The following is a 22,192-nucleotide window of genomic DNA, read 5'->3' on the forward strand; positions in this document are numbered from 1 at the left end:
TGAACACAAATACATTAAGAAATACCTTAAGGAGCTTTATTCTTTTATACTGAGTTGTTGTTCTTGAGTAAGTTTCTGTCTAAAAATAAACAGGCAATTATTTGAACTTTTGTTGAATCTCATGTTACTTTTACAACTGTATTTTGACTTGCAAAACATTTAACACAAGTGAGGCTCCAAATCTTAGTTACTCCCATTATTAAAACTTTCTGAATTAGTTTTAAATGGTTTTGTTACAATTAAGAGTATAGCCCTTGTAAATTTAAAAACATTGTTAATGGATTGAAATGGATGTTGTTTGACTTATCTTCCACATCAATCGAATTTGCTTTCCCTTTAAGAAGTATTCTTAATACATGTGCATCTTGATTTTTTCATATTTTTGTGCTAAAACTAATAATTGTAATGAATTTAATTGACATTGTTACTTTTTATGCACACAAGATATTCAGGACTGTGAAGGTGAAAAATATTTTTTATTGTGGCCTTGTAGGGTAGCACTGCTTCTGACAAATTGCATCCATAAACTGACTTATTACAAAAATGTTTCTTTTACAAACACTTACAGTCAGTTGTTTATATAGGCACTGAAAAAGTCCGGCAAGGTCAGAACTGTAAAAATCTCCATATTGTAAATCCAGACTGGTTGTGGAGCTGCTTAGAGCGTTGGGACAAAGTGGAAGAACAACTGTTTCCTTTGAAGGATGATTACCTTAAAACGCAAAGGTAAAAAAGTAATACCTTAACCCTGACCATGCCAAACTTTACAGAGAGCCAGCTTGTACATTCTTTATCCTGTTTGAATAATCTGACTGTACCTAAAATGTAATCTTTGCCATTCAAAGGGAAAAATAGAGAAATATTTATGAAGCCCAACAAAAACAAACATAAGAATGAATAAAGTGTTTTTCTTCCCATGTGTTTGATTTTTTTAAATTACCGCATAATATGATACAGTAGTTCTTCAAAAGATTTATCAGTAAAAATAATATCATGTGGGCAGTCCCTTTCAAGAGAAACCTGGGATGACCTCACCTTCCAGACCATTCCCGTAGAAGAAGAAAAATGCTTTTGAGGCTAACTTCTTCTCCTGGAAGTTCAGGTCAGACTATAGAAATGTCTGATTCACTGACAGAACTCTTTGTGGGAAAGTTTGACCTTCTTCTACAGCCCCATGCGGCTCCAAAACCTGATCCGGAGGAAACCCATATATATGCTGAAGTGTGTTAACTTACAGATTACCCCTTGATTGAAAAGTGTATGCATTATACAGGGTTAGTCAAAATGAATAGGCCAATAAGAAAATTAATTGTACCCGAATTGGCCTATTCATTTTGACTAACCCTGTATTACATTTCATTTGGACTGCTGATAGAATGATTCTTCAAAGCCCCATGTTTATTTCAGTGCTGGAAGCATATGCCGCTGTAGTTTGAAAAATTGCTCTGGCCTCATTTAATGTAAACAACAGATTTTGTTTGATGCAAAGCAGTGTAAAACCTGATGGACAAAATTGAATTCTTCTAGAAATAAGTGTGATTCCACAACTGAGCATTTGAAAAAAATAAAGATTTATGCATAAGTGGCAAGAGGGAGTGTGCACTTTGGTTTACACATCAGTTAATTGTGTGACAGTTTATATCTTACTGATAAGAATATATAACAATGCTGTATATTGTTAGTAATAGTTCTAGTTAAAATAATACTGTATTTCTTCAGTTCTAAGACACACTTTTTCCCATATAACCATCTCTAAAAATGGAATGCATCTTAAAATTGTATTTTTGTTGATGATGGTGGTCTTACAAACAATGACAGTTTACAACGGAAGAAATGCAGTAATAAAACTTACAGTATAAAACCTTGCTATAAAAGTAATGAAATATTTCTATTGAATTCAATTCAGGGAAAACGTCAGTTTCTATAGGAAGATGATTTTTAAAAATAGAGTGTCACCTTCATTATTTTTACATGTCCAGCCTTCTTTTAAATATTGTGTGGCAGTGAGAGAAAGAGAAATATTTTATGTCTCTTCTGATACCATCCATGAAGTAATTGTGAATTCTGGTTGCAAACTTCTAATGAACAAAATTTAAGAATAAATTCATTATTTCCAAATATAAAATAAACTGTATAGATAGCTATGTTTAGATCACCTTACTTACATAGTCAGTTGCTGACTGACTAGGTATCATTTACAATTTTCTAAAGGCATGTAGAGATGACTGCTAATCTAGTAAATATTTTAAATATTTTAATAGGGAGAACAGTCCTGCCATGTTTCCAGATATACACAGCGCTTTCCAAACTGCGCTTTTTCATCCAACTCCAATTCATCCGAAATGTCAGCCTAGTCCTGAAGTTCGGCTTTATGATCCCAACACGGGAAAATTAATTAGAAAGGGATCTCAGAATTCCAGTCAGTCTATGTATATTCAAGCACCATCTCCTTCCCTCAATCTACCAGTCCACGGAGAGCATTCCTTGTTCAGGTACCTACATAATAATACACATAAGCAATCTGGGAAGTTTGGGTGGTATTATGTCAACAGAGCTGCAAAAAAATAATTCCATGATTTTGCCCCCTTGCCATTGGTACTAGAAAATGTAAATTTGTTATTTTTGAATTTTTGTTTGCTTTAAATTTTCCACAATACCTGATTTACTGAAAACTTGAGAATGTAATTTTCTGCTTTTTATTTCTCTTCCAGTGCAAATAAACTTCATGTAAACACCAGTTTGAAATAAATACAATGCAATTTTTTCGTTTCTGTAAACAATTTAACAATTACAATTTTGTTTATCTGGATAATTATATATAATTTTACATTAAGTCAGGTTTCTCATTTACATTTTTATATGAATCTTAAGTGTTTACTGTAAATTTGGTTTTTATTTTTCCTTAATCAGTGATTTATTAAAGATTTAACAGTATTAGAATTTTGTGCTACCTATTTTTATCTCAAAGGGTGCAAGCACCACCTATTCCACAACAAAGCATGAATTAGGTATAGCTCCAAGGCAGCCTTTGCTGCTCTAGAAGAATACAGTTTGGCACCAGTTTATTTGTCACAACTCAGTGCTATGAAACATGAGATTTGTGATTTGGTGAAGCACCAGCATTCTTTGGCAGTGAAGGTTAAAGATTTTGGTAAAATTACAACTCACATAATTATATAGCATTGAGCCATAGCAGTTAAAGTGGTACCAAACTACACTCATACTACAGTGTGCATGCACCCTAGCTCTTAGTAGCTACCATTAGTCAAGCTGGTGATAGGTGCACAGAAACAGAAAAACCTGGTACCAACAGTTGACAATGACAAACTATGTGCGTTACTATTACTGTGTCTTGTGGCATCATCCATGTTTTGCTTATCACTGGAATATCATATTGATGGCATCCAGTAAACAGCATTCTGAATTCACCAAATCCTCTCAATGCATAGGCACCCTAGATCTGCAGGCCAAGGTGTGTATTGTAAGCCAGGATCAAGATAGAGAAACAGGGATCTTGCCCACTATTTGATATCTTCCAATTTCTATTAAAAATTCTGTGCTTCAAAGGGAACTATCTATCAGTGGGAACTGTCCATCTAGAGGTCTTATTGAAGGGATCAAAATGATAGCTGAAGGAGGAAACTCTAGTTCTTGATGATTTGGGTGTAAATTGAATTAATATAGTGTCTGAACATGAAGAGAGAGACAACGAGAAAGTAAAACCAAGTTGATCACTGGTTTATAGTGAGCAGCTTCTTAGATGGCCATTTATCTTTATAGATTGATGTTTTTGGGACTTAGACTCTGGCTTCCAAATTGTCTACCTAGAGTGAGCAAAGTAAGGGCTGCATAGTTTTTGTTTTGTTTTGTTGTGTCAGGAGTGACTTGAGAAACTGCAAGTCGCATAGTCAAAGCAAAGAATGAACAGAGCTGTCAGACTAGAGGATTCTTTCTAAATTTTTATCCGACATACATAGATGTTTGATGGGATGGAAAGAAGGAGCATAGGATTTATATGAAATCTTCAGTGTTAAGCTAGTATTTTTTCAGTGTACACGGCACTCAGAAAGAAGAATTGTCCAAAGAAGAGTATTTTCAAGAATATTTTGAGAACATATTATATTATTATTCAAAACATAAATATGAGTCTAACATTCTAAACATTTTTTGGATTTTTAAGTGATGCTGTGGGAAAATTGTGTCGATTTTAGTGACAAGAATTTTACTGTAAACTAGATAAGACATGTTGTATCATCTCACTGGATAAGAGTCAGTTATGCCCAGGTGCATTATATAGAAACAAAAAACTTAAACACGCACATATGTCATATTATTCTTCAAGGGACTTTTGTTCTGAGTTGCCTAGATTAATGTGTTCCCCAAATTAGACTGTTCCCAAATTTTGTTTCACTGTGGTTTATGTCCTTGATAAGACAAATAGAAAGGATCAAGGTCATGAGTGAATCTTTTTCTAATTAACAGAGCTCTGGCGTTGTCTATGGAATTCTCTGAAATGGGGGAGAGAGAAATCTAGTAGCAACATAATTAATGAGGCACATATTTCCAACATAACAGTTTTGAAATAGATCTGTGCTAAATCTGACAATCTGACATTCTCCGCAGTTCAAGTCATAACATTTTTATAATATAGAGCTTCTGAAATGTTTCAGAATTGTTCAACCACATCAGCAGCTATTTGACGAAGATGGGATGCCAACAAGTGAGAATGAAGAGCCCGGCCCTTCCAAACGGAAACGCCAGCCAAGTATGTCTGAAACAATGCCACTATACACCATGTGTAAAGAGGATTTAGAAAGTATGGATAAAGAGGTGAGTTAAAGTGACAGTGTATTAGAATCCAGATATTACTGAGTACTATTTTTGGTGCTAGCTTCTTAGTGTAATATTGGTCACAATATAAAGAGGGGGGGGGGGTAAGATCACAGATGAGAAATTTAACTATTAAATGATAAAATTGAGCTTAATCCAGACAAGAAAGAGGTGCGCCTGGCCAGTCATAAGACAGATCTGGGAATAGGGAATCGGCCTGTGTTAGATGGGGTCACACTCACTTTGAAAACGTAGGTTCATAGTTTGGGAGTACTCCTGGATTCAGCTCTGAACCTTGGAGGCCCAAGTATCTGCAGTGACCAGGAGTGCTTTTGCACAGTTAAAGCTAGTGTGCCAATTTCGCCCATTCTGGAGAAGTCAGAACTGGCCACAGTGGTACATGCTTTGGTTACATCCTGGTTGGACTGGGGGTGAAGGGAGAGGGGGATTGTGAATTTTAAGGCTATTTTAAGGGTCTTTATTATATTTTAATCTGTTTAACCACATTGTACTATTTAATTGTTTTTTTTAAAAAACTTCTGTATTGTGCTTTTTAAAACTTTGACTAAAGTGTGGGGTTGTTAGCTGCCTTGAGTCCCCACAGGGAGAAAGGTGGGGTATAAATAAAATTAATAATAATTAGGCTACCACATGTTCCATGACTGCCTAAACATGGATTATTAAAGAATGACGAAAAATTATCCAGAATGGTGGGTTCCAGGAAGGCTTTTTAGAAATGCTTTTATCACAGCCTCCTACAGGCAAGTTGGAATTATATCTTGCTTTGGGGAGGCATTAACGCCTCAGTCCGCCCACTCAGCCAGCCCACCTCTAGGTTTCTTTAATGAGCCAGGAAGGGCAGGAATCTAACATGCCCATGGTGACTTACATCTCTCCAAAAATCCTATCCTCATAAAGTCATCTAGCTGGAGTGCTAATATTCAGCTTTATATTAGGCATTTATAACTTATTTAAGAGTATATAATATAAATTTCTCACACTGTTTTTCCTCAGGAAGGAAAGCCAACAGCAAAACCTCTCTTTCTCTCTCTCCCCCCCCCCCCTCTCTCTCTATATATATATATAATGTGTATGGAGCAATTAATAAAATCTGTAAGACAGAAAAAAAATGTCATAATTCAAACAACAGATTTATCCTTAAAATTCTGTCAGTTTTCTTACTGGGCTTCAGCAAGAAGTCATACTTTACTATAAGTTTCTTCCTTTGTTATTTTAACTAACATTGACTTTGTTGCGTGTACATTACTCAAAACTCCTTGCTTCAAAATTAATACCTTATTATAGTCTCCCTACTCAGCTTTTATTCCTTTTGCTGAATTGCAGAAATGCTAGGCCTTCCATAGGCAATTATGAGGCAATCTGTGTAAGCTTTTTTAATAAATAGGTTGAGGCTCAATTCCTACTGCAATAGTAGAACTGCAAGCAACCTATAATGTGAAGATGGATTGCTCACCAAGTGACCCCATTTAACAGTGGAATTCCCTGCAGATGACCATCTCTGCAAACCTTTGCATACTTTTACAGGAATGCATTCGTTCTAATACCAGTAATCAAGAGCACTTTTCAGTTGTGTTCAGCTGGAAAATGCTGGAAACTTGAATATTTGTTGGTCTCCTCCTGGTCTATCACTTGGCAACAGAATGGCTTAAAAACTGCATTGCTTGTGTTTCAGCATGAGTATAGCAATGTTCCAGTGAAAGAGTATCTGCCCTTTCTTAGAACATCTCTCATTCGTGTAGCGCTCTTATGGTTAGCATTAGGAGTGAAAGGAGGGAAGGATTTTGAAATGGAAGGAAAAAGATTGTTTTATAACTGGATCCCACAAAGATAGGAATTATTAGTGTGCTCTTATTCCTTTTAACCCTTTCCCCTATAATTAAAAATAATATATTCTGATTGTTAACTATACACACATTTTACTGGGAATAAATGTTCCTAACTTAACTTAAAACTTCCCCAGCAACTTCATGTTGTAAATTTTTCCTTTGATTTGGCTTTTTAATGATTTTGCCGTATTATCACATTATGATGCTCAGAATTGTTTCAGAAAAAAATGCATCAAAGGTTCCATTTTCTGAAAAACTGCCCTTTCTGTCATGGGAGGTGATTTCCAGAATGTGTGTGAGGATATACTTTTACTGGATTTGCATTTCATTCTTTATCTTAATGTTTGGATGGTTTTCATTCAGTTTTATGCTTATCTTTATAGAAAGAGCAATAAAATTTTCTCTAGAAATACTATCTGTTGATTGATCTGTCATCTCTGGGCTAAGCCATTATTCTGATAATGGCATGAGAGACAATAAAGTGGAGCAACTGCCTTATTTAAAGCCCTGCTGGGCACACTTGGACAGGGACTGATATATTAAAGTGACACAAGATACCATAAAGCCCAAGGGTTCTACAAATCTGAAAGCAAAGCAAGGATGATCTATGACGTGTTAGAAATGTTTAAAGTTGCTATAATTCAAAAGCTTTTGACTGAGGAGATGTTGTCTTTACTTATGCTTCATAGATATCTGTATCTATTTATTGCTTAATCCGTTCCCCACCTTGATCTAGAGTGAGAGCCAGGCAATAAGTGGTGTTGTTGTTGTAGACATAAGTTTGATGATTTTTTTATTCTCATAATTCATAATTTTGAAAACATACAAAGAGAACACACCCTAATTTATAGCACCATGTTATTTATCCTCAGGAGCTTTTAGTGGCGCAGTGGGTTAAACCCTTGTGCCAGCAGGACTGCTGACCCAAAGGTTGGTGGTTCAAATCCAGGGAGCATGGTGAGCTCCCATCTGTCAGCTCCAGCTTCTCATGCAGGGACACGAGAGAAGCCTCCCACAGGATGAGAAAACATCCAGGTGTCCCCTGGGCAACATCCTTGTAGACAGCCAATTCTCTCACACCAGAAGCGACTTGTAATTTCTCAAGTCGCTCTTGACAGAAAAAAAAATATCCTCAGATATATAGAACTGTAGCATTTCTTCATATAGTGAGAGTTTATGCAGATATATTGTATGAAGCGATACAGAACACACAAAAGGGCACATATTTTATTTATAAATAGATATACTTCAGGGAAGTTAATAGTTGTGTTCAGTTATTTTTGTACTTGCATTTCAAGTGGTTCAAGTATTAGAGGGACACATTGGGCGCCAGCTTGTCTTGCTGCTAGTTTGTAAAGCCATGACTCAGTTATGTACCCCCATTATTATTACATTTGTCTCTCTTGGTAGCAAATACTTTTGCAATATTGTTTATTCAATGAAAGGCATAAGATATAGAACTTTATACAGTTGTTTAGCTTGTATTTTTCCACTGCATCCTGTCTTTTTGGTACACTGCTGAGATAATTTTGTCTGTTAATAGTGTTAAAAAGAAAATAATAAAGAAAATAATTATTTTACGTAATTATTAATGACCACAATAATTTGGATTCAGTTACAGCAAAAATTATTACGATGTGGCTTTCTGTTCTACAGTATGAGAAGATTATTAGCCATTCTCTCTAAAGAACACATTATTTCAGGTGCTCAGCAGATATATATCCACCATAGCTAAACTGGCTAAATTGAAACTTTGTACTGTGGTCACATCGTAAGATGACATGACTCATTAGAAAAGATGGCAATGCTGACAAAATTGAGGGCAATGAGGAAAAAAGGAGGAATAGGTAGACAAACTTGATTAAGTAAACCAAGCAATGAATTTGCAAGACCTAAGCAGGACTGTTAAGAACATGGTCTCATAAACTGAAGCACACAATAACAAACATAACCCGCCTTTCAGGATCACATCCTCCCAGAGCACTAAATATAATAGAGGTAGTACCTAGGTAAGTAAAGTAAAGGGTAAAGGTTTGCCCTGACCTTAAGTCTAGTCATTTCCAACTCGGGGGGAGGGGGTGCTCATCTCCATTTCTAAGCCGAAGAGCCGGTGTTGTTTGTAGACACCTCCAAGGTCATGTGGCCAGCAATACTGCATGGAACGCCATTACCTTCCTGCAGAAGTGGTACCTATTGATCTACTCACAATTGCATGTTTTCGAACTTCTAGGTTGGCAGAAGCTGGGGCTAACCATAGGACCTCACCCCGCTCCCCAGATTCAAACCGCCAGTCTTTCGGTCAGCAAGTTCAACAGCTCAGTAGTTTAACACACTTCACCACCAGGGGCACTCATAAGGGGTACATGGATAAGATGTACATAGATAAGATGCCAAATTATCATGCAATAATACCTAGGGTCTTTACCGGCCTAAAAAACAAGCATGCCACCCTTCAATCTTCTCTCCATCAAGTAGTACATTCCCAGTTTCTTCAACCTTATATGTTTTGTTCTCCATAACTCATCATCCTTGTCACCCTTCTCATAACCTGCTCCTTATTAAAATGAAATGGTCAAAACTAAACACAGTACATCACAGGCCTAACCAATGCAGAATATAGTGGGACTGTTTCTTCCTTTGATTTAGAAAGTGGGCAGTAAATCTCAACAGCTGGGGCCTCAGAGGGATATTAATGTGGACAAATGTCCATTATTTATCGCTTTGTTAGTTTGCCTTATTTGTCCAAAAAGGCGGTACTTTGAAGATCCCGTGGCTATCTGATTTCAAGCATTTCTAAAACATGAAAGAAGTGCATGCTTTAGAAGTAGTGAAAGATCAACTTTTTCAGCACCTTGACAGCCTTATTTCTGCTTTCACTGAAGAGATGAAAGAGGCTGCATATGTTTGCCTCTATTTTGTACCAAATGTATTTCTCCTTCTCTGTGTATGCACTTTGCCCTTTGAAGTTTGTTTTACATGACTTTTTATGATTTGAGACTATTGGGGGGGGGGGCAACAAATTAACATAAATATGGGCAGGGTTCTTCTATAGTTTACCCATTTTGTTCAATTTATGAGATGAACAAAACTTGATTTGATATGAATTTAATTTAACGTAATGCACAAATGGAAATACAGTTATTCTTTAAGCACAGAAATGTGACATTTGAATCATACAGATGTTTTTGAACAGCCAAATATTTTCATTTGCACTTTGCATTAATGTATCTTCTTCAGTAAATAGCAGTAATTATATGCTTCAGATCAAGTCGGTAAATACTAAATACTGAACAATTAATTTGAAATGCTCATGGGACTTGTTTTCTGCAGGTGGCTTTGGTTTCTTGTTTCGCTGATTTCATTTAGAAAACCACGTTACTTGCAGAGTGAATTAGATAATGACATCAAAAAGCCAGAGTGATCTCTGTTACTGTTTTTTTTTCCTGGATTATTATGTCATTATGTCACTCATGCTCACTTGGCAGGTTGATGACATATTAGGAGAAGGCAGTGACGACAGTGATAGTGAAAAAAAGAAGGGAAGAGGAAGAAAGGAAAAGGCACCACAGAATAATAAAAAAGATGCTATAAGTATAAAAACAGAAGAGAGGCCTGTATCAACATCATCCAGTGAAAGAAGTTTTACCGGCAGCTTACCCAGGTAAGCACTTCAACTTTTAAAAATACATAGTGCCCATGTTCATTTGTTTTATTAAATTTACCAGCCAAAACTTTTAAATGGTCAAAGGTTTGTCAGTAATATTAATGTGTGAGAGCGACAGGAGCATTTGTGTAGACAGATACAGTACCTTACAGAAATAGCCCCTTTTGACCTTTCTGTATTTTGTTGTGTTACATTCTAGATGTATTACCCCTTGATGCACACAAGATTCACAATACTATAAAGGTGGAAAATAGTTTTATTCAGTCAAAGAAAGTAAACAAAAACAAAGTGATAACCATACGTCTCCATCCTGTTAGTCAGTTCTTGGTAAAATCACCTTTGGCTACAGTTACAGCTGCCAGTCATCTTGAATAAATTATTAGGATAAAGTATTAGGACACCTTAGAAAATAAAAAATATTCTTTAAATCAATTTTGAAATGGTTGGTGGTACCCTAATATTGGGGAAAAATAGCATGTGACTGCCAGCATGAGTGAGACTAACAATTGTTGTGCAACCTCAAAGATGGCACTTGATACTGAGAACTCACCAATAGAAATCTCATAAATCTATAAGTAAAGGTAGCACCTCCTAAACCATCTAGCGACTTTATACTAATGTTACTGTGGACTTCACAAGTAGGACCTATATCTATATCTGAATATAAAACAAAAATATTTAAAACAGCAGTTTGACTTACAGACAAATCCAGTTGCAAACAACTAGTAGCTTTTGGCAAATGACTGAATAGTCATTTGAAAGAGTAGTATGGAGATGTGTAGCTACTGTTGGTCCAGTGAGCAACCCTCCCACACATATACACAAGATAACAGAGACCCATGCTACTCTAAAACAATGCTAAACAAAATACTTCTAATTATTAATTTAAAAATGCTCGAAAATCCTTTTTCTTTTTATGGTCAAATATTTTTATTTCTCTCTTTCACATTCTTTCTAATTCTAGCTTCTTTGATTTAATTGTATTTAGAGTGGACTAATTTATTTACTAGTTAAACCATGGCTTTGGTATTGACTAACAAAATAAGAAAAGAATAACTTCCAATAGATTCCCCTCATGGAATTTAAGTCTAGTATTAGCCCCAATGAGATTGGTTTTATATTTTTATTTTTAGCATGTTTTATCAGGTTTTTATATTTTATGATGGGTTTTTTTGCTATTTTGTTTATTAAGTTATAGTTGGTTGTTCTATTGTCACTCCCTTCAGGGGTGAGAAGGGTGAGGTATAAGTACAGTAAATAAATGTGTCATGTCTTGTTGTAAGTTGTTTGTATGGTTTTCCTTTTGGCATTGAATATTTGGCATATTTGTTGAAAACTGCCCTGAGTCCCTTTGGGGAGATAGGACAGTCTATAAATAAAGTTTTATTATTTTATTATTATTATGTTAATCAAGTTTACTCAAACCACTGAAACTATGTTTTCTGTGATTAACAGTAGTGTTAAAAAAGTCTCTGAGTTGGTGCCATTGTCCATTAATTTGAATTTCTGAAAGTTCAAAAGTGAAGGTTATCTTTGTCTGAGCTAGAACAATAGGGTTCCTTTGTGGAATCCAAAACTACATTCTCTTCCCTGAACAATATCATAGAAATACATCATTTCAGTTGTTCTCCCAGGATAAAGAGAACATGTTTTAAAATTACAATAAATAACAACTCCTTAGTCACACATTAAAACAAACATTTTTGTTCCAGAAAGATCAGTGAATGTTTTTTAAAAAGAAAACATAAGCATAGTACAAATAGGATTCTTCTACACATTACTTTGCCAATGTTCTTCTCCAAAGGGAATACTTATCCTCTGAAGGACACTGCTAAGAAGATAGATGCCTTCTGTCAGAACAATTTATTAACTTCACCATATTTGTTATCTGTCTGTTTTTCTTTCTACTGCTTGACAGTTTTCACAGTTATATGAGAACCTGATGGGAAAAAAGCTCATGATTTTTTTGATTTACTAAGCATCACACTACAATAACTCAATTTGACAAAATGTTTTATAGCACCACCCTCAGAATGAAAAATTATATCAAGTTATTGTTCTACATACAGTACTGCACCAGATTTCTTTTGATTTCATATACATCCACAGGATAGCCTGAAGGCAATTTGATATCTAACATTTCTTTAAAAATGTGCATGAAACAAAGTTTGTGCATATTGAACTGTCAGAAAGCCAAAGTTTTACTATCTCAGTCAGTTATATGTATAGTTTCAAATTTTAGATTTGGAAATTCTCGTCATCTGATACTTAACCTGTACTATGCACTTTTTACACTTATACCACATAATATTTATATATTAATTACATTTATACCCTTTTCTTCCATAAAACCTTTTATTTTTTTCAAGTCCCATTTAAGAGCAACATTGTGATCACTATATCATACACATTAAAATATCTGAACCAGTTGACTCTGTCCTTCATTCTCTGCAGAGACAGAACCATACTTTCAATTCCTGAACAAAGCTTCATTTAATTAGTTACTTTTTGTAGCTGGTAGCTTCATACATTGGGCCATTCATATCCACTAGGGTTTGGTTCCAGGAACTTTCCACCACCCCTCCTGACACAAAATCCATCACTGCTTAAGTCCCATTATATACAATGGCATAGTAAAATGGAATCCCATATATAAAATGTCAAAGTCAGGATTAGTTTTTAGGATTTTTGAAAATCTTTTCGTGCTGTGGATAGTTGAATCTGAGGATACAGATTCCTTGGACAACTATGTGTTAGTATAGCACACATCAGTGTAATACCAGTTAAAACCTGACTCATATGATGGAATTACCGGTATGTATTTTCTATTCTCTCTTTGAAATTATGTTGGATTTTAAGATGATTTCTATTGACCTATATTTAAACAATGATTTACATTTAGTAGTATTGTAGATTGTATAAAATTAAAATAATTTATTTCATCTTACTTTTTGGAAAATATGCTTTTTTTCTTATATCATTGGGATTTATCATGTCTATTTTGCTTGAGAATTTGATACAACTAGATAAGAATCTGATCATGGCCAGTTTACTTGCTTTTGAAAAGAAAAATTAGGCTTCAGGCTCTGCTGGTAGAAATGTTGCACCAGGAAATTAAAGATACTGTATATACAAGTCCATACAAGAAAGGCAATAGACATATTATAGAAACTCTCACTATGATTTGGACTCTCTATGAAATTTTAATAGGTTCAGATAGTTCATTTGGTAATGGAAAAGATGCTTCCAAACTTTCCAATTTGATTCAGTTGTGGTCACTGTATTTACTGGCCTCATTCACTCATTCATTTCTCTGTGTTGTTTGAATATTTAAAGGATTTATATTCACACAAAATGTATTTCATCTAATTTTTTGAAATATATGTGTTGGTTCTTCTACTCTATCATTGGGATTCAATTATGTCTATTTTGCTTGAGAGTTGGATACAGTTAGATAAGAATCTAAAAGGTATCATATCCTGGATGATCTTGGAAGTTAAATAGGGTCAGCTATGGTTAGAATATGGAAAGGAAGCTTCCAAGAAATACCAGGTACAGTATGCTGTATTTCTCAAGAGGGAACTGGTGAGACCACAACCATTCCTTGCTCCAGAAAACTCTCTTAAATTCAAGATGACAGGTCACTTGAAGGCCCATACATGCACACATGCAATTAGCCTATACATTTACAGGTTTAACTTTGCAAATATGAATTTGTGAATTTGATTAATATGTTCTCTCTCCAGCAATCTGTAGGCCTTCCAGTATGACTCTGTGTTCACTCTCCAGAATATAGAGATTTCTAGAGATGAGTAATTTCAGGTTTTTTAAAAAGTATGGGTGGGTTTTTTAATTTGTGGGTATCCTCTACCTCTAACCGCCATAAAAGTGTATTTACTGTATAAATAACTTTCTTGTATATATAAAGATAGCTAGGATAATGAAAAATATCCTGGCAGTTTAATTCTTCATTAAATTGTTTACAATCTTTAAAAAAATATTGCATTGGTTTATTCTTTTAAACCTATGTGGGTTTGGCAATTTGGGCTAACTTACCCACCTTTTGATAGTTTTATTTTTAGATTAACTCTCAATTTAGGTGCTATCACAATTTCCTGTGCAAGCTTGTTGTTTCCAGTTACAGTTGTTCTTGACGATGCTCTAGCTTGCCTCCCTGAGGTTCATTAAAATAGTTTTCTGGCTGATGGAGGCAGATATGTGTATAAAATTCCTGTATATATTTTAAGTCTCCAACCAGTTGAACTCTGGGGATTATGTAGCAATTGTAGGAAGAACAAGTAGCTGAAATCTTTACAATAGCATAGCTATTTTCCCCATTCTATAGAATTAAATTAGATATAATTATTGCTACTTGAATGCTGAGTAGGATTGAGTGGGTTCGTCAGACTTTCATATGCTGATTCCCACCAGAACCTTGATTTTAAAATTGTTAGAATTATCCCAGGCGTAACAACAAGCTGTTTGGTTGTGACTGTTGACTGAAGTATTATCAAAGCACATTGTAGCATTGACAATCAAATGTCAGAGGTATTTTACATGATGTATTCACAATAAAAATATAACAGACTCTGTCTTGACTTCTTTCAAATCAAGCTATTATACACTGTTTAGAAGTATTGATACACTATATAGAAAATCCAGCTGAGATAGTCGCATAGTCTCCTTGAATGTAGAGCTAATCCATAATGCCTGTTTCTTTAACCATGATCCTAATGAATAATTCATTATCAACCTCCTTTTAACAAGTTCAAACTAATAGTAGTTTGTTCAAGGCTACCTAAACAATTCAAGGCAAGCTGGAGTGCAGTTCTAGTCACTTTCTTTCTAGGAACACTTCAGTAAAGAATACAAACGCTTGGAGTTACAGTCACAAAAATGTATATAGGGATGTTTATTACATTTATTGCAGTTATATGAAAGCATAGTTAAGACTTACAGAAGTGTATGCCAGGAAGATTTTTCCTTCTTGTTAGCAGCTTGCACTTTCCATTCTAATGCACTGTCTAATCGGCACAGTGGCTCTTCGGATTAATTATATTTCAGGAAACCTCAGAAAGATATATTGTAGCAGTAGACATCCATTAAACACATCCTGGGCTTCTGATAAAAGTATGTCATTTGGGGGCAATAACACAAAAACTAAAAACTAAAAAAGTTCTTTTTTGCTGTTTGGAATAGTAATCCAAATATAATTCTATTAAATGTGTTAAGATTGTTTTGCATACAATCCATGGCAACTTAAATGTAATTATCATACAGTGTTCCCTTGGTCCTTCACTTACCATGGACTCACTGTTTCGCAGTTTTCCCTGCATGGCCCTCCTCACCTTCCCTCCCTCCCTCTCACACACCTTGCCTTCTCTTATCTTTCCCCTCTCTTTCTCCCTCCCTTGGGTGCTCATGCCACCCTCCCCTGGCAAGAGGGACACTTTCACCTGCACAGCCCTCCTCCTCCGCGCCTTCCCTCCCTCCTTCACTTTCCTTCCTCCTCTGCTTTCCCTCCTGAGGCTGTGGGAGAAAGAAGAGGAGGAAGAAGAAGATGCTGGGGAGGAAACAGAGGGAGCTGCTGGAGCCTCTGCCCCTTCAGCCAAGTCTACTCTGGTGGCAGCTCCTGCAGAAGCAATATGAGCCGAGTGAAAGGGAGAAGCGGCAGGAAAGCAGAGGAGCAAATTTCTTTCTCCTCGGCTTTCCCTCCTCTTCTCCCTCTCACTCGGCTCATACTGCTTCTGCAGGAACTGCTGCCCCTTCAGCAAAGTTTCCAGCGGCAGCTCCTGCAGAAGCAGTACGAGCCAAGTGAGAGGGAACAAAGTTTGCCCATATCGGCCCTAAAAGAAGCACTGACCCCTTCTGCTCTCTCCAGCATCATGCCAGTTCTGGCCTTTTTGAATACCTGGGCAGGGAAATGGTGGCTGGCCTCCTGAGTCAATATTGATGCTTTCCCCTCTGCAAAATGTCTCTCAACTTGTCCACATGTCATATCAAAATCCATAATTTTGCCCTTGACTTACACATTACATGAATATATATGGTAATATTAAAAGATTGCTGTTCCGGCATTAATTGCACTTCTCACAGCAATGTTTGAGATGTGTGATAGCATTAATTCCTTCATAGTGTTAAAGGAACAGATTTAAAAGCATACACGCCACAGGTATGTATACATGTTGGGTTTCTTTTTAAAAGCATCTAGCTAATTTCCTGACATTGTTATAAGTACAGCAATTTTCAGAACACATCAGGAGATACTGTTTTCTCCTTGGCTTTTAAAAAAAGGTTTAACTGAAACCATATTAAACCTCCCCTAATTAATTAGTGTCACCAGTTTTAATATTCATAGCATAAAGAGAATATATATAGAAAAAGAGGGCAAGCTTTCTATTCTCACTTTCCCATTTATTTTCTGTAATTGCATAGATCTTAGTGCTTACATAGAAATTATATACAGCTTAGTATAGATAGAACTCTGAAAAGCAAATACAGTACATTGCCTTTGCTGCCATTGATTGGAAAAGCAAGCACCATGGAGAGAGGGAGTTACATTAATTCAGGATGCCATATAGTAAAGGAACTTTTAAAGACAGCTTTCAGCATATCCTGCCTTCAAGCTATTTTGAAGCTTTCAGATTTAATCAAATATTACTCCATATTCAAGATTAAATGGATTCCCCATGGACGCAAATAGAATAAGCCATTTTGCTATATGGTTTTGTGGTGTTCCGTTTTTATCTTAGGTACTGTGTAATGTGTGCAACACAAATTGTGATCCTTTAGAACAAATGCCAGAAAATATTTTGCCCTCTATTTGCCACCAGTTTTGACTATTGTTATATAATTCCACTTTTTTAGTCATAGTAACCACATGCAATTTTAAAATTGGGAATGTAATTTTTAAAATTCATTTTTATTAATAAAGAATTGACTTTACACTAGCTATATCTATGGAATGGTAACATGTGCATCAAATTTATTTCATTTCTAATAGTTCCATGAAATGAAAATCCATCACAGAGCTTATATTCTTTGAAAATTAATTTCACATGCTGTATCAAAAACTAAGAAACTATTTCCAGTACCTCTCAAATTGTATCTGAAATATCTGTGAGTTCTCAGGAGGGCTTAAAAATAAAGAAGGGGAGAGGAAATAATAATGGAGAAAGAAAAGTTTACCTGTCTGAACCTATCTCCCCCTATGAACCTCAGGAGATTTAAATCTTCTGAGGAGGCCCTGCTCTTAATCCCACCTTCTTCACAAACGTGACTGGTGGGGACGGGAGACAGGGCTTTCTCAGTGGTGGCCCTTCAGCTGTGGAACTCCCTCCCTAGTGACATTAAATCAGCCCCCTCGCTCCTAGCTTTCAGAAGGAGAGAAAGTAAAAACTTGGCTCTAGAACCAGGTTTAGAACCCTTAGGAGCAGCAGTGCAATAATATAATATAATGGAATATGTGCAATTACTATGGAATGGCCTCAGACTACAATTTTTGGATGGTGTGATTTTAATATTGAATGTAATTTTAAATTTTTTAATGTAATAATTTTAATTCAATGGATTTTAAACTTAATGTTGTATGTGCTTAAGACATTGAATAATTGCCATATGTAAGCCGTCTTGAGTCCCCCTTGGGGTATAAATAGGATAAATAAATAAATAAATAAATAAATAAAAATGTGGCCAGTGATACAGCACTGGTGACCAGTATAACTTGTCTAGATGCACATAACACAACTTTTGTGCAACTTTTCTTTGAAGTTTAGCAGTTTAAAGCCTTTCAGGGAAATCAGATAGGTAATACTGTTAGCAAAGGACCCTCATCTTGAAAGGAGACACTGTGGGAAGTCAACATAGGAGGGTAGAGCTGAGATGCGAGGCAGAGGAAATGAAGAAGAAACTATATGAGTGAGAAAGGTAGAAGTGGGGCTCTGCAACTCTTAATGATGAAAATTAGCTTTACATGCAAGTAATTGTAAGGCACTATAAATTAAACATCTGATGAGAAATTCTGGAGTAATTTTGAAACAGAATAACACAGTAGCTATCTCAAATTGAAATAATGAAGTCCCCTCAGAAAGCATTTGGATTTAAGCATTTGATTTTTCCAGAGACTCATGACCTAAAGGAATTAAATTATGCTGTAGGAATAGTGGCATGTACTGCTGGCTGTTTAGACATTGACCATTTTTATAAGATTCTATGGCCACAAAAATGAAAAGGCATGGGTACTATGCCTTCAAACCAGTGGGGAAGGTCCCTAGAGTCCATGATGGATATCTACTGGTTGAGTTTCTTTCATCAGCAGAATTGAGAGCAGGGTTCTGTCCCCAAAAACATATCTCAGCATCTAAAATACCTGTTCCAAAAGACAGGGATGACTTTCAGAACTGAGGCTTGCAAGAATCATCCTGGCACTATAATGCAAGACTGGCTATAGGTGTATTACAGTGTGTGTGTTTAGTGATAACTGTTCTGTGCTTGGCAGTACTTTGACCTAACTTTTGTTGGACATTATTAAGACATAAATCCTGTTGTTATTTCTGGCTAGATTTTTAGTCCAACTAGAGTGGAGCATCTGAATCTGTTGGATTTTCCTACTCGTTGACTCACAATTCAACAATTGACAGAATTAATCAGCATTATTTGGTACTAAACTGTAGAATTTCAGACTACATTTCTAGATCTCCTAGTGTCTATGAATAGTTGAATCATGAGCAGAAGTACTAATCTGTATAAATAAAAATGTAATGTTCGTGTGTGGGATTAACAGAACTTAAAAACCACTGGACGAATTGACACCAAATTTGGACGCAAGACACCTAAGAACCCAATGAATGTCCTTCACTCAAAAAATTGATTTTGTCATTTGGGAGTTGTAGTTGCTGGGATTTTTAGTTCACCTACAATCAAAAAGCATTCTGAACCCCACCGACAATAGAATTGGACCAAACTTGGCACACAGTTCTCCCATGACCAACAGAAAATACTGGAAGGGTTTGGTGGGCAGTGTCCTTTCGTTTTGGAGTTGTAGTTCACCTACATCCAGAGATCACTGTGGACTCAAACAATGATGGATATGGACCAAATTCTACACGAATACTCAATATGTCCAAATGTGAACACTGGTGGAGTTTGGGGAAAATAGAATCTTGACATTTGGGAGTTGTAGTTTCTGGGATTTATAGTTCACCCACAATCACAGAGCATTCAGAATCCCATAAACGATAGAATTGGGCCAAACCTCCCCCACACAACCCCCATGTAGTCCACAGCAACGCATGGCAGCGGATGGCTAGTTCAAATGTATAAAAGGAACAGTCCAGGGTCACAGCTTTCTGTAGTGGAGCATACTGATTATCCAATATAGGGCAAGATCTGACAATAAAATGCCTTACTTTGAAATTTTTAGGAAAGTCTGCCTAAAGGTAGAATTAATCACACTGTGTAAAAAAAAAATCCTTTTGGAATTTGATTCCAAGCACATCACTTGCCAATCTTGAATGCACTATTGTCTTTCAATCTGTTACATCGAAAACTAGGAATGTATGCAGATGACTTACACAAAGTAATGGGACTAGAGTAAAACATTCCTGTAAATCCCACCTTTTTTCACATATCCATCTGTGGGTCATCCCAAAGGCTGCAGACTCCATAGAAGAAGGGCTGCAGGTGAATTACATCTGCCAACAGTAGTAGAAATCTGTACTGCATCAGGCCATTATTGTTGATGCTTTAGCATGGCAGGAAGAAGTGAGAACTTGCAAGAAACAGGTCAAGAGAAGTTGTGGATTCCCTCTACCTTCCCCCCAAGTGAACTAGAAACCACAACGCCTGTGGGACTTGCATAGTTGTCTCCCCACATTGTTATCAATGGGAGAGAACAACCTTTTCTGGGAAGAACTCCCTTCCTCAAAATCTATTCTTGTTTCTAGTTTTTCTTTCTTTTTGAATGATGATACTGAGAGGTGGTAAGAACAATGTTTTAATCACTATCATTGTCTTTATTTGCAGGGGCCACAAGCGGAAACTGGTTGAAGATGATATTGCCAGTGAATCCAGTAAAGGATCCAGCAATGAAGATGAGGAGGGCAGCAGTTCAGAAGCAGATGAAATGGCCGCAGCATTGGAAGCTGAACTGAATGATTTCATGTAGCCTGCATATGGGAGGGAATTTGTATTTATCTGATTTCGTTTCTTCAACCACTCTAAGTTCCAGTGGGGGAACTTCCAGTCTCCTTCGAAATGTTATGTATATTTTGCAAAGTGGCATAGGAGGTGATAACACATTATTTTACAAAACCTGAAATAGAAGTTTTTAAGGTGTTTTACTAAAGGAATATATTCTTTTTTAAAAAAGGAAAAGTATTAAAGAGGGACTTGGTGTGATATGCCAAAGACATGTTATGAGCTCTGCCGAACCTTCTTATGCAAGAGAATATTGCAAAGATTTGCAGCTAAACATTTTAAAACTTTTGCCACGAAGGCTTTGTGTACCAGGCCTCATAAAGAAAGAAGATGTAAGGAATATATTGCATGGATAAAATACTGACTGGGATATGTTTTCTTCTAAAATACAAAGTTTTTTTTAAGGAAAGAACAATTTATATTTGTATAGGAAATGAGAATGCTATATGCAAGCTTTCAAACTCTGCATTTGATCTACCTGCCACTTGCATCTAAGAAAATATATGATGATTGGCTTCCATGTGTTCAAGTTACTTTGTGGATTAGTTGTATCCTTTAGGAAATTTTAGATTTTTTCTGATTTATTTTTCTGTAACTGCAGTTCTTTCACAGGCTTCCCTGTGGATTGTTGTACTGCCCACAAAAATTCATTTTCTGTTGTGTTTTGAAGGAATGGCTGTAAGCTAATTCTAGGTAGAATTTTATTTCTTGGAAAGAACAGATGTAAAGTTTTTGTACATTCTATTTCATATTTGATCTACAAGAAATTCTTTTCGTTTAATAAAATACATTTTGTAAGCTCTGTTCTCAGTTCATGAGTTGCAGTGCTAATCATTCTATTTTGGTTGTTTCCATAAGATGTACCTTTTTAAAGATTGTAGCTATTATGAAATTAGAAACATACTTTGCAATGGGACCAAAGTGTTTTTGATGGAAATTCTCTTCAGGGCTTATAAAACTATCCCTTCTTATGGGTTTATTAATTGAATTGTCAAGCAGTTTGATCACAGGATTCTTATTTAATGTGCTTCATCAAGTTACATTTTAATGTTTTCACTCCTGTGATTCAAATTGAATTTTGGTGGTGAAATGACTTGGTGTTATTATCATTTTAGTTCAGCGAATGGATTAATTATAAACTTTGTCTTTGAAACCTATGGTTAGGGGCCAAATTATATTTTGCCTTTGCACACTGGATCTATGTTAGTCCAGCGGCATGTAAACTTTGACCTTTGAACTATAGCTTCCATAAACTCTCCATCGGTCAGCTGTCTAGGCTGATGGGGTGGAGACATAGGTTGTCCGGACTGGGTTTAGCCCTTGAACCTTGAACTTCTGCAGCAATAATCCATCAAAAGTTGTATTTGCATCTGCTTGCCTTCATTCCTTGTGACCCTTTTGCCTTCCATACCTCTGTCTAAACTTAGATTGTAAGCACTTCAGGGCAGGGATCAATATGCTGCTTATGTTATCTTGTAAAACACTGTGTATGTTAATGATACTATTTAAATAATTACAATGTTGCTTTATCAGCATGTATAGAAATAATAGTTCTCCTTTGTATTTTTAAACACAGGCATGGGGTTCGGTGCACATATAGTTCATCTGTGCAGACAAGAAACACTTGTAAAACAAGCATAGTCTCTGTAGGAGA

General features: G+C 36.0%; 1 protein-coding gene across 1 annotated transcript in view; it reads left to right on the forward strand.

Moving 5' to 3' along the window:
- CTDP1 (CTD phosphatase subunit 1) overlaps positions 1 to 21,348 on the forward strand; it is a 48,879-nt gene extending 27,531 nt beyond the window's left edge. Inside the window, exons 9-13 of the mRNA XM_060774941.2 lie at positions 585 to 726; positions 2,262 to 2,492; positions 4,671 to 4,830; positions 10,163 to 10,338; positions 20,365 to 21,348. Coding sequence (XP_060630924.2) covers positions 585 to 726; positions 2,262 to 2,492; positions 4,671 to 4,830; positions 10,163 to 10,338; positions 20,365 to 20,506 — 851 coding nt within the window. The 3' untranslated portion in view covers positions 20,507 to 21,348. The remainder of the gene's footprint in view (positions 1 to 584; positions 727 to 2,261; positions 2,493 to 4,670; positions 4,831 to 10,162; positions 10,339 to 20,364) is intronic.
- The last annotated feature ends 844 nt before the right edge of the window (positions 21,349 to 22,192 follow it).

The sequence above is a fragment of the Anolis sagrei genome, chromosome 4, assembly GCF_037176765.1.
Source record: "Anolis sagrei isolate rAnoSag1 chromosome 4, rAnoSag1.mat, whole genome shotgun sequence".
In the NCBI taxonomy this organism is placed as follows: domain Eukaryota; kingdom Metazoa; phylum Chordata; class Lepidosauria; order Squamata; family Dactyloidae; genus Anolis; species Anolis sagrei.